Below are 12,754 nucleotides of genomic sequence, written 5' to 3'. Positions count from 1 at the left end.
AGTTTATTGGAGTAAGAAGCTAAGGCAGTCGAGGTAGAGTAAGAAGGTCAGCTGCGCGTCGGCCTCCTCCTCCTCCTCCTCCTCCTCCTCCTCCTCCTCCTCCTCCTCTTCTTCTTCCTCTCTTTCTCTCTCAGCGATCATTCATCTTATCACCCGTTTTGAGCTTCTTGAGAGTTTGCAAAGATTTTTATCGAATGCACTCAAAGTATACAAGGTGAGTGATTTCAGTGACACTAAGGCAGATGAAGCTGGCAAGGTAGGACGCCGCGAAAAGCTTCATAGCCGATGGCCAGGAGTGACCTCTACCTCAGCTAACTGTGAACCCTGGAAGGTCCAACCGTCGTTTTTGCGTATGAATAATCATCAAGCCTTCTACAACTCGTCTTCACCTTCTGGGCTGCCGTATCGGGATCCACCCTGGTAGGCCAGCGGACCGAGTACCTTGAGAATGGCATTGGGAAGCCAGCATTCTCCCTTTCCTTCACAGATAGCTCTCGCTCTAGCTATTGTCAAATTGAAACCGGCAGGTCTAGGGACCAAAGGTATAACCATTATCCGTTCTCCCGCAAAATCGTTGTTAAACAGGTAGCAGAGTTTATCCTGCAATGCCGAGAGTCTATTAAAGCTTCCACGACTGCAGATATCTTCCAGTCTCCCCAAAAGTTCTTCGACAGCGTGTCATTCTGGAAGCAAGCGTACGAGAAGTCAGAGGCTGAGAAAAGCACATTACTGGACCGCATTTTTGAGCTTGAGCAGCGCAATGAGGAGCTTGTGGGGAAACTGCGGACCCGGGAAAATGCTTTGGGTGAAATAACGCCCAGTGCATCAGTGTCTGCGCGGGATTCGTTGAAGCGCGCGGTCACTAGCGACCAGGCTTCACGGAAACGCCTCAAACCACTACCGTACCCGAAGGAGCACTCACCTAATGTAGATGTTCACTCTCTGCCTGTCAATATACATGGACAGCCAGAGAGGCTTAGGGATCGTAAGTAAGCCCCGTGGCATATCCTGGTTTTCTACTGACGTTTTGACTTCTGGTCAGCTACCACTCCATTTGTGAGGCAATCCTATGTCCTACATAAGTCCCTACAGAGAAATCGAGATCGTACAAGTATTGTCCGAGCCGCAGTCGCTCTGTGTAAGACCTGTGAGAACGAGCTTGTGAGCGTGGTTCCCAATAATCCGTCGGGAGTCAGGTCAAGGAACGGAGTCCTGAAAGAGCCTCAACTATCACACCTCAGCTTGGTTTTGTGTGGCGTCGAGTCCGCCACCCATCTTCTTTTCAGAGCGATCGGAAAAGTTCCTGGAACCCGTGGCTCAGAAAGTGAGACTGGACTACTCACCTACCACATCGTTTCCCTGTATGCAGCGATCATGAACTGCCTGGAGAGGTATTGCAATGCACACGCAGTCCCGGTGAGGATAGAGTACCAAGAGCACTCAATCCAGACCAGGAGCGTGACAAGGATGCAAACAAAGTCAACCAATGAACCAGATAGCCGCTCTCATATCGGAGACGACTGCCCAACACAGTTGGCATCAATACTGAGCCGCTTTGTCACGTCGCTCGACCTAAAATGTCCCGAACATAGACGGCTATTAGAAGGATTTCTTCACATACTGCTAAATCGTGCTGGGAAGATTCTAACTCTGTTCGTCTTCCAGGACCTACAGCTACGGCCTAACCTTCGAATGGACCCTGACAAGCTGCCACTCCCTGCTGGATTGCTAGACGCCGAGGTTGATGGCAAGGCACTCGGGGTTGCACAGGCTGAATCCAAGTATCTGGTGTGTCTGGTTCGAGGGGCTCTGGCCGTCCTTGATAAACACCAAACGTCATTATCTGCACCACTTGAGGACCCGCCTGATGTTCAGTTACTTTCCAGAATCAAGGCACGGCTCCAGAATACCCTTGTTCAGGCGATTTTTGGTGCCAATTCAGGAGTCGAACAGACATTGGAGCGGCCAGCTGCTCCAAAAAGTTCCAACATCAGGAAACTCCTGGAGGACCATCACCTTTCCGAGATATCAGTTTCCGAGTGGTACATACAAGAGCTCTGGCAACTTCTAGGCTGGGAAACGTTAACGAAAATCAATCTTCATGACGTAGAAGCTTCCCAGCATATATAATAAGATGTTCTATTTTTGCGTCTTACTCATGGTATATCTACGTGCGAGGCACATATGGGAGTCTTCTGCTACGTTTGTGGATGTATTGCAGCTAGAGTATACTATACCCAGCAGTTTCATTTCAGATTTAGAATGCGAGCAGCGTTACCTCCCAGTACATCTGCCACTGTCTTAGAGTTAGTGTCGAAAGTCGCATGGATTGCTTGGTAGTTGGTCGTCACGCTCGGCCAGCTGTTATCCTTCGAGTCCAAGGGAGGGAAGAATGGATGATCCGTCCCTATAAGCCTGTCAGTATATAAATGAAGCCCGAAGAACAGACGTACCAAAAAGAAGACGATCGGAGCCCGACGCAGTCATAGCCGCCTCCAAGCCAGGCTTGCCATATACTACCGCGTCCAAATAAATATTTGTCTTGAGCACATCCCACACACTCCTCTGTGGTCCCTGCACATCACCACCGCCAGAGATAAACTTGCGCTCATGGAGAATACAGCTCTCAATTCGCCCAGCGAGGAAAGGAAGCGTGCCACCCGAATGAGCCAGGAGAATTTTCAATCGCGGAAAGCGATCAAAGACACCCGATAGCAGCATCCGCGTTACCGCAATCGTCGTCTCAAGTGGGAACCCTAACGCCAGCGGAAGTACATGGCCATACCGACCCGTCGTCTCAGGTCCACCATAAGCCTCTTCTGGTAACCCATAATGCGGATGCAGAAACATTAGCATATCTGTTTCCTGTAGCGCCTCCCAAACCGGATCAAGCCTTGCGTCATCCAATCCCTTGCCCAGCCCTGAGGTCCCCATGATCACGCCCCTTAAATGCTCGAGCGTCTTGAGCCGTTTAATCTCAGCAACAACAGATTCGGAACTCGGTGCACTCAACGGCAATGCACCGAATGCGAACAAGGTTTCCTTCTGGTCGAGAGTCAAAGTATTCCCCGGATCCGCGGCCTTGTTCACAGTCGCACAGGTCTTTTCCAGATCGTCATTGATCCTCTCCGCCCACATCTGGGCTTCAGCCGGCTCCACAAAGTCTAGCCAGGGATTGGCGAGGGAGATAACGCTGCAGTTTATACCGTGTTGACGCATGAATGATAGCTTCACATTGATATCCCAGTAGGAGGAATCGACTGGGCGACCACGCTGGTCGAGCGGGATGGAGGCGTCATCATCTGAGGAGAGAATAATCAGGCGGGGATCTCGATTATTGGAAGGATCGTGCACATAGGGGACTGTTTTGCGGCTTCGTAGCATCTGCATGTATGCTGGGGGGTAGACATGTGTGTGGACGTCGACGATGAGAGGCATGATGGCGGTCGGTTAGACTCAATACCAACCAAAGAGAGGGATAGGGAGAGAAAAAGGGAGAGTGGAAGAAGAGGAACAATACTTGAACTGAAGGTAAGAGAGGTTGAAGGGTGCATTATGCGGGGCATATCTAGTCCTACTAGAACTACCCCGAAAGTTGCGGCCCCCAACGTTATCACTAAACGGCCTTACAGAGATAACACTATCTTCTATCTTTGCAGTTATCTACAGCCTATCTTCCTAGTACCTCGCAACAAATTAGGTGCAGAATTAGGTAGGAATTGTGATATCGACCCCGGTCTGCGGTGATGATATATTTGACGGACTTCCCCGCTCCCCGGCCTCCTCCATCCATTTCCTTATCACCTTTTCGTTTTTCTGCAGCTTTTACCCCAGGTCTTTTACTCTGTTCTACCGCGTAATCTTTGAATATCTGTCTAACAAATCTCTCACATACCATTAATCCATTATCTCCGTACCATGGAAGGCAATATGCCCGTTCAAGCTTGTTATCCGATTACCGAGACGGTATCGAAAGACGGTCTGGTCATTCCTGTATGGTGCCTCAGACCCGGTTCATTCCCTGTCATCGCAGTTAAACTGGAAACTAAAGACGACAGATTATCAACTTCGCTCCCTTCCGAAACGGCACTCCAGCTGACAAGCACGCCGTGGCCATGTCCGTCGTCCATGCCTTCAAGACGTCCGGATTCCTTTACCTGAAAAATCATGGCATACCGCCATCGGTAACATCCCGAGTATTCAAGTCCTCTGCATCCTTCTTCGGCAGACCCCAAGACCAAAAAGACACATTAGGCTGGACAACCCCGCAGGCAAACCGTGGTTACGTCCGCACGGGCCGGGAGAAGCTAAGTACGGTTGATGACCAGGCAGACCGCACGGTCCCAGATATCAAAGAGAGCATGGAAATTGGCCGCGAGGGCGTGGAAGGTCTCCCAAACCGTTGGCCGGATCAGCTTGACGAAGAGGGCAAAGACTTCAAAAACGTCATGCTTGAGTTCTTTGAGATGTGCAAGGAGCTGCATATTAAAGTCATGCAGGCTATTGCGTTGGGGATGAATTTACCCGTGCATTTTTTCGATGAGTACGTGGACAAGGGCGATAATAACTTGCGTCTGCTGCATTACCCGGCTGTGCATAAGGATGTCTTCAAGAAGAATCCTGGACAGGTCAGAGCTGCGGAACATAGTGATTACGGGTCCATTACACTTCTTTTTCAAGATCGACGAGGTGGCCTGCAGGCGAGGAGTCCTGAGGGGACATGGGTTGATGTGACGCCATTCCCTGATACGGTAGTTATCAATGCAGGTGATTTGCTAGCAAGGTGGTCGAACGACACGATCAAGAGCACGAAGCATAGGGTTATTGAGCCGCCGAAAGTGCCTGGCGCGGAGGATGATGACACTGATATGTACCCAGAGCGATACAGCGTTGCGTACTTCTGCAACCCTAACATGGACAAATTCATCGAGGCTATCCCCGGGACATATGGCGAAGGGGAGGGCCTTAGCAAGGCAAAATACCCCGGAATCACATCAGGAGATTACCTAGTGCAGCGTCTCTCTGCGACGTACTAACAGTTGAAACCCTTTACTCGCCTCGGCTCTGTGCATTCCTTTTCATTTTCTCGTGTCCAGACCATTTTGACTATCAGAGAATAAACGACACATGTAGCGTCGCATCTTTACATCCTCGCTTTCTGAGTACATAATCAATATGAAGATCGCAAAACACTCAGCCTTCCCCCATCAATAACCGTGATATTGCCATTCAAATAACCTCCCGAAGCACCTGCCATCCAAAGTACCAACCCCGCAATATCCTCCTCACCCCCAGCCCTAGTCATGGGGATCTTATCCGGCTGGAATGACCCATCTGAGACACCCTTATCCCCAGGCTCAAAGTTGGCTCCCACCGATATCTCCGAGTAAAACAGTCCAGGCGCAATCCCATTAACCCTAATCCCGTACTCGGTTAGACTCGTCGAGAGCGCCTTAACCAGATGATTCACAGCGCCCTTGGACAGATTATACGCGAAATCCAATGGAACCTGCCGTGAATACCCAGCAATACTCGAGGTCATGATAATCTGAGCCAGCGGCGGGGACAGCTTATTCTTCTCTGGCGCAGGACGGCGTTTATTCGCCGCATCTAGGAGAGGTAGGAAGGCGATGGCGGTGTAGTACGCGCCTGTGGTGTTCACCTCAAAGACCTTGGTAAACTCCGCCATTGGGATGTTCCAGAGATAGTCCTTGAGCTCGGAGATGGGGAGAAGAGACCCATCGTCCTTACGTTTGATGATAGCAGGTGGGCCTACTATCCCAGAGTTGGCGATTAGGAGGTCGACATATCCTGTTTGGGCGGCGATTGTCTCATATGCAGACTGTAGAGATTCCTGGGATGTCACATCCGCCGGGACGGGGATGATGTTTTGTTTGGCGGAGTCGGGGGCGAGGGAGACGGTTTCGCGGAGGGAGTCTTCACGGCGTCCTATGATAAAAACCTTGGATGCGCCGTTCGTAGCTAGCGTCAGGGCCATTGTGCGCCCGAGGCCTGGAGTTTATAAGCCATTTGGTCTTGAAGATGAGGGGAGGGGGGAGGAGGGGTTGTACCGCTCCCTCCGCCGGTTATTACAGCGACGAGGCCATTGATTTTGTAAAGATTTGAGGCTTCTAAGTGCGACATACTGACAAGATAGCGGTATTCGTGGAAGGAGAAGAAATGAAGCGAAAAGCAAGAGATTGGACTCTTATTTATACACCTTCCTGGGCGGGGTTACTCGGGGTAACTCCGCAATGCATCATCACGATGACAGCTTGCAGAGCGGTTTGGGTCCAACAGTGGCTCAATGCATTCTTCCTGTTTCCCAGCGTGGTTATCCCCTGGGCTATTGTTGCTAGTCTCTGTAACGGGCATTGGACAATGATGATCTATTTGTACCTGCAGAGTACTGCGCCAAAACACTCGGAGGCCTGAACTATTAGGCTCGGTAAGATAGTTCGTTACCTCCGCTTATCTCCGATCGGGACTTCTGTCCGATTCTCCTTACCAACTCGAGCCTTCACATCATCGCTCAACACACGACACGCTTTCCACACCACATCCTGTCTAGCTGTATTGCAATGGACACCACTCGGAACAGAAAACAGCGACGAGCTGCAGCTGCCGCCTCGCGAACAGACTCTTTCGATCCATCTTCAATCCCGCTCGCTCGACCCCCGGAAACCGATGCTTTAAGCGGTCAGAAAAAAGGAAAGACTTTGGTGGATCTGATCGCAGAAAGGCAAGGCGAGCTTGAAGGGAGATTGAACTCATCAGGTTCGAAGGAAAATGTCGAAACCAAGTATGTGACAATCGACCCCAGGACGGGCGAGATTTCTCCTTTCGATGAGGTCAATCACTCGAGCAGCGGAACTGGACAAGAAGAACATTCCTCTGAAGATAGCACGACGGATGAGGCTTCGGAAGATGATCGTCTTCCACCTCTCATCGATACAATTTTGCTTTCATTCCCCTTGACCGTCTTGCATCTAACACTGGGTTATCTTGCTGCCCATCAGTATGCACAGAGCATTAATCTTCCAGCCCTCTTCCGCAACTCTGGCTTCGTTGCGTTCCCGATGCTCACCCTCCTCATTCATCTCGCGCATGGGCACATCGTGAATTTCCGCCGAAATCAAGCGGATTCTGAGGTCATATCGCTCTTCCCGTGGCACCCAGACAAACTCTCCTTTGCTTTTCTGCGCAAACTGCTCTTCCCGCCGTCTCTAAAGACTCTCGTTTTTCTTCCGGGGGCCGTCATACTCGGGAACAAACTGATGGCCATGACGAACGAGGATTCTTACTATGCCGTTATGAAGCACGCGCCAGCTATCGGGACATTGTGGGTTTGGTGCATTCTGGAGATTCCCGTAGGAGCGGCTGCTCTTGGGGCATTGGGACCGTTGGTGTGGGGTGTTTGGTGGAAAGGATATGGCATCATCTAGGTCACAGATCTAAATCACAGACACTCGGGCTGGACGGCCAGAATCGGACTAGATCGACGCATTGCCAGCAGTTGCACGCAGCAATTCGGTCTGAATCGGTACTTGATACTTGTTCAATCTGAATTCTAGAGTAAAAGCGTTAGCCTGCGCATCGCCACCCCGTCGCCTGCCAATCCTCGAGCAGCCTACCAATGCCTCATCCTGTCTCAGCCATTTAATCTACCACGTCTACGTTAGCCCACCACTCCCCGAGTAAGGTATTACAACGCAAGTGATAGGTGCGAGAACCTACATACACCGTCGACTAATCGTCATTTTCGGTCTTCGTGATGGATACCTAAGTTCTAGGTGTTTTAAACGTGCAGCATCCTTGAGTCAATGCGTGGAGCATACCGTCCCAGGAATTCCATCAGGATTCATATCCTGGAAATGCCAGGATCCTCGCTAGACGCCACCATGGCGTTCATGCCGCGGTACTGACTCGAGGGCCCTGATTCTGGTGGTGCAACGTTGCTCAGGTCGCTTGCTAGGTTCCGGCCATGGCCGAAAAGTTTGGAAATCCGGGATCTATCGTGAGCCTAATGGTTATACCATGCAACTTGCTGGACAAGAAAACCTCAAACCTCACTCCCAGAACCCTCCCAGGAAACCCAGGTTTGCTGATCTATTACCAATATCGACTGTACTGTACGAACAGGAACACGAAGGATTGTCCAGGTCGATCTTGGAGTCTAGCTTGAAGCCCAAGTCACACGACGTATCCTCATCTACACCGAATTGCAGCCCACCCGGCATCCATTGTCTCGCGATGGCCATGGTTTCTTGAACCTTCCCTTGTCGGCTTTGAGTCTACGATCAACGAGGTTGCTACGACGCTTGGGCCATGCGACTAGTGACATAGGATTTTGCCGTCGCCGATCGTATACTTTGCTGATCAGCGTGGTTGAGGAGACAAGAGCCCCGCAACTGCAGCGAGATCCCGTCTGGACATCGGGGTCTCCATGACCCATGCCTCTGTTCACCCGCCGGCCTGATTCTCCTCCCGAGCCTGATTACCAGCGGGATGACAGCCTGCATCAGAATTAGACTATGCTTCATTTCCCTCACTATGTAGAGATCTACTCCCATCAAGAGCACTTCAGGACAAATTGCACAACACTGCTTCCCACCAAATCAACATTATACCTCGGCTACGTTGTAAGTTCTCGACAGTTCGACTTCAAGCGCCGGATTGTGGAGCGAGTCTCGGCCCCCAATCCGACTATTGAATCGGGTGCTCTAGTATCGTCCAATCACGCATCTGCACCACACCTCGGGACAAGACACCACTGCTTCTCCGTCAAACCCCGAAACCACGATTGATAACTCGAACCGCAAACAGGTTACAGCTATCCTACAAAGCTGCATTTTCGGACGGTTCGGCTGATTGCCGTCATTACGGCTGTGACTCCAAAGTACGGAGAGCGGAGGGCCTTCCCGCGGACCGCACCTTCTGCTAGTTTATGGAGTGGGCCCAGCACGCCCCCATTGTAAATATCCCGTCTCCTGTTCCAACTCCCAGCAATAAGACACCATAATATTGAATCGTGCGCGTCAAGCTCGTTTTACAGCGTGTTTTTCCTGGTAGACCGCAGGATTGATAGGAGAGCCGGACCACGGAATACATTGCAGCGACGATTGTAGGTCTTGGAATTGACTTTCGATCCTCGCCCGTAGTGCTGATCATTTATTCCTTTTTCGAAATCAACTATTGTCATTTGTCCAGAGCCCAGATGCTACCAGACGCGGAAGATCTGCTCCGTAGCATATTCAGAAATACCACTAATACTGCGTGCCGTCTGTGGGCTTACAGAATGCTTATGCTTGGTAAGCTGCATGTACCGCAAATCACCACTACATGTTATGTACTACCTCGCGGAATCGATAGAGTACACCGGCCTGTGCGGACTAAAACAAAGGCCGGGCTTGGCTGGGAATTTGCCAAGTATAGCATATCAGCTTAGGGGCCCCTTAAGCCCCCTGGTTCTGACTACGCACTTAATGGCCGTGAGGTATATCGGCTGTTACACCCCGCGCGGAAAGGAGCCTTGTAATCGTAAGTGAGCTTCAAGCGGTAAGCCTAACAATAGCACCAGCAGCGCCAGCAGCGACTGCAAGCCTATTATTAGTGATTGCGTACGTGTGCATATGGGCCGTAATCTTCAATTTATTAGGCTCCAGCTAGGTACAGAGTACAGATACTATCCGGCCCATGGTAAGGGGTAGGGTAAGCTTAGGTCATGGACCCAAGTGCCTGGCTGTCTTGCTATGCAGGCATCAGGTTTACGAGACTACGTGGAGCCACTTAAAACACACTGAATTGGAAAGAACCGACTTAGTTAGGACGGGGCGATGAGTCGAGCCTACCAGTTTTGGCGCATGACTCGACTATGCCGAGATCAAGGTCGGTTTCGGTTCGTTTTATGGCCCTGGAGCGGTAAAATGCAAGACTGGCGTAGTAATCTTCATGTTTATGGCGTGATCCACAGAGCCTGCCTTCCAAAAGCAGCATGGTGCATGCAGACTTAGAACAATGGGTATTGTAGTTGGTATCGAGGGAGCGTGAACTAATGACACTGAAAGCTTTTTTCAAGCGATCAATCCGAAACTGTGATGCAAGCGCCAGAACGAGGGGAATAATTGGGAGCAAATCAAAAAGAAGCGCTATCATAGTCGCAGAAAATAACGCAAAAGGCGCAAATCTTATCAAGGAATGAGGCATAATCCCAAAAATAATTAATCTCAGATAGAATCTCCAACTCCCAATCACCAAAAGACGCCGGTCGTAGCGCGCAAAAAAGCAAAAAAGGCCCAGCAAAAGCATACGTCAAAGCCCGGCAGTAGTGAAAAACTAGATGCGCCATGCAGATTGTTAAGGAACGGACGAAGCGAACTCCAAGTTGAACAAGTTTTGTCAAATCAGTGCGTGGCGGTCGTAAATTCATACTGGAAATGACGAAAACCAGCGTCGTATCATACGGCAATACGCCCTCCATGCATAATTCCCACGCTCTGTAGACTCGCGCCGCGAAACCGAGCAAGCAGAGAACTAACAATCTCCCGGTATGTGTTCATCTGAGTGAGCTTGAAGCGCTGGATCTTCCCGCTTGCCGTACGTGGGATCTCTTCGACAAAGATAATGCCTCCATCAAGGGCTTTGTAGGAAGCTAATTGGCGGCGACAGAAGAGGTAGACTTCCTGCGAGGTCAGGCGCGCTCCCGACAGCGTCTTTGATCGGACGACGAAGGCGCGGGGAACCTCTGTGCTGCCGTCTTTCGAAGTTACGCCCGTCACGGCGGCATCCTCAATTCCAGGATGTTTGAGGAGGATCGATTCGAGTTCTGCGGGGGCGACCTGCCATCTGCAATTGCTGTTAGTAAAGTGTAACATACGTATGAAGTCGGGGGGTGCGCACCCTCGAACTTTGATAAGCTCCTTGGTTCGCCCAACAATGTAATATAGTCCATCGTTTACATATGCCACGTCTCCAGTGCGGAACCAACCCTGTGAATCTTTGGCGTCATCCCGTCCCCGGTAGCATGTAAGCAAGCCGGGACCGCGCACATACAGCTCCCCAGGCTTATTGTCGTCCGCGACCAGGTTACCATCAGCGCCGACAAGGCGGATTTCGTATCCAGGCTGGAGTCTGCCAATACTAGCTGCGTTTCCTGGCTCGCCGTACCGATTTTGGAAAACTACTCCTACCTCTGTCATGCCCCAGAGCTGAGACGCGTCGGCGTCGAGCGGCAGGAATTCGCGGAATTGCTGCATTGACGCCCCGTCAATTGGCGCGCCGGCGACGCCGACATAGCGTAGGGATCCGAAATAATCCGCGAGTGGCAGTGTGCAGCGATTAAAAGCATGGATCATGGCGGGTACCATGTATGTCTCCGTGATTTGGTACTGATACACAGCTGCGACGAACCGGCTAATCTCAAAACGGGAAAGGACGTATAGCGGCTGGCCATACCGGACTGGGAAAATGTGCGTCCATAGAGCACCAAAAAGATGGAACATGGGCAGCGACATTAATCGACGAACCGCATAGGGCACATCGTAGGAAATGGTGAGGTGTTGGCACACAATTGCGTGGTGCGATAATACCGCGGCTTTTGGTAGCCCTCCGGTGCCACTGGTGGAGAACATCGCGGCCGGTGTAGACTTTGCGATCATCTCATCGTTAAACGTAATCCAGTCGTTCTCGCCGTAACCGAGGAGCTGCGCGAAATTCAGATAGCTCTCATCTCCACTATCAAGGTACGGCGCTGTGCCGGATCCGACTAGTTGATCAATGTGTTCTGTTGCGGCATCGTCCAGTAGGCACACTTGGCTGGGGAGCATGCCCTTGCTTGTGGAGACATTGAGGACTGTCGGTAGCGCTTCGCGATTCGTAATGATAATCTTTGGCTCAGCTAACGAAACGAGGTGCTCGAGTTCCTGAGGCTGACTCCGTGCATTCGATCCCATAAACACGCCGCCGGCACCAATTACGCTGAAAAACAGTGCGGGGTATATGATCTGCACCGGGAAAAACTCGGTCAGCCATCAACATACTAAAAGGGGAAAGAGATCGAGCAAAAATAATGAAAGATGTACACGAGGGAAAGGCCGGCACGAGGCCGGCGTGGAATTGGCTTCTCGAAAACATCGGCGGGTTGGCGAGGCAGGGTTAGTACCTCTTAGCTCAACTTACATTGTTCCCCAAGTGGACCAGCACACAATCGCCCCTTTGCACATGATGGGCTTTCAGTCCGGTAATGAGGGTCCGCACGAGGATCCTGAATTGCCGGGCACTGAAGGCTCGCGAGGGGGCTTCTGCGTCAATAAACAATGGCTGTTCTTCATCGTATGGCACAGGGCCGCGGAAGCAGAAGGTCAACAGGTCGGTGTATACCTGCTCATTGGCATTGTCACCATACTGAGGTCGTGCTAGGGACGACTCCCACAGACCCATTCTCATGAGTTCGTCGAATAATTAGTCAGGGCTAGGCGTTGGTCAGAGCAGAAGTTGGCAATAGTAGTGGATTAATGCTTGGAGGATGAGAGGAAAAGCGTCAAAGGAGGACGGAATGCTCCTCAGGCGAAGGGAAGCACCGGGTGATAAATAGTTCGCATACTGCAGCTGTAGGAATCTCCCATCCTATAGATAGGGCTCTTGGTGGGAGTAATTCCAGTTTCCTGGTGATATGATTTGGAATTTTGCATTTCGTAATTTGCTTTGGCGCGCGGCGCAGGCCCTCATTCGCCAACTTGCTTGCGTTCAAGAACAT

The 12,754-nt window shown here is 51.1% G+C and overlaps 5 protein-coding genes across 5 annotated transcripts, besides 1 other annotated feature; 2 read left to right on the top strand and 3 right to left on the bottom strand.

Annotated features, from left to right (window-relative positions):
* Positions 1-12,754: part of a sequence feature (contig 1.3 1..127977(-1)) that runs on past the window's edge.
* Positions 2,247-3,438, bottom strand: ANIA_00050 (amidohydrolase family protein; the record flags this gene model as incomplete). The annotated part of the gene is made up of 2 exons (XM_652562.1): positions 2,247-2,407; positions 2,454-3,438. The coding sequence occupies 2 exons, from the start codon at positions 3,436-3,438 to the stop codon at positions 2,247-2,249; spliced, it is 1,146 nt and encodes a 381-aa protein (XP_657654.1).
* ANIA_00051 (isopenicillin N synthase family dioxygenase) lies at positions 3,820-5,036 on the top strand (the record flags this gene model as incomplete). The annotated part of the gene is made up of 2 exons (XM_652563.2): positions 3,820-3,993; positions 4,059-5,036. The coding sequence occupies exons 1-2, from the start codon at positions 3,919-3,921 to the stop codon at positions 5,034-5,036; spliced, it is 1,053 nt and encodes a 350-aa protein (XP_657655.2). The 5' UTR covers positions 3,820-3,918.
* On the bottom strand, positions 5,171-6,162 carry ANIA_00052 (SDR family NAD(P)-dependent oxidoreductase; the record flags this gene model as incomplete). Its single annotated transcript, XM_652564.2, has 2 exons — positions 6,072-6,162; positions 5,171-6,012 (listed from the first exon to the last, which is right to left on the bottom strand). The coding sequence occupies exons 1-2, from the start codon at positions 6,142-6,144 to the stop codon at positions 5,171-5,173; spliced, it is 915 nt and encodes a 304-aa protein (XP_657656.2). The 5' UTR covers positions 6,145-6,162.
* Positions 6,582-7,445, top strand: ANIA_00053 (uncharacterized protein; the record flags this gene model as incomplete). Its single annotated transcript, XM_652565.2, has 1 exon — positions 6,582-7,445. The coding sequence occupies one exon, from the start codon at positions 6,582-6,584 to the stop codon at positions 7,443-7,445; it is 864 nt and encodes a 287-aa protein (XP_657657.2).
* afeA (adenylate-forming enzyme AfeA) lies at positions 10,458-12,438 on the bottom strand (the record flags this gene model as incomplete). The annotated part of the gene is made up of 3 exons (XM_652566.1): positions 10,458-10,845; positions 10,900-12,002; positions 12,178-12,438. 3 exons carry the CDS (start codon positions 12,436-12,438, stop codon positions 10,458-10,460), a joined length of 1,752 nt encoding a protein of 583 aa, XP_657658.1.

The sequence above is a fragment of the Aspergillus nidulans genome, chromosome VIII, assembly GCF_000011425.1.
Source record: "Aspergillus nidulans FGSC A4 chromosome VIII".
In the NCBI taxonomy this organism is placed as follows: domain Eukaryota; kingdom Fungi; phylum Ascomycota; class Eurotiomycetes; order Eurotiales; family Aspergillaceae; genus Aspergillus; species Aspergillus nidulans.
This window is presented reverse-complemented; position numbering and strand designations above follow the sequence as displayed.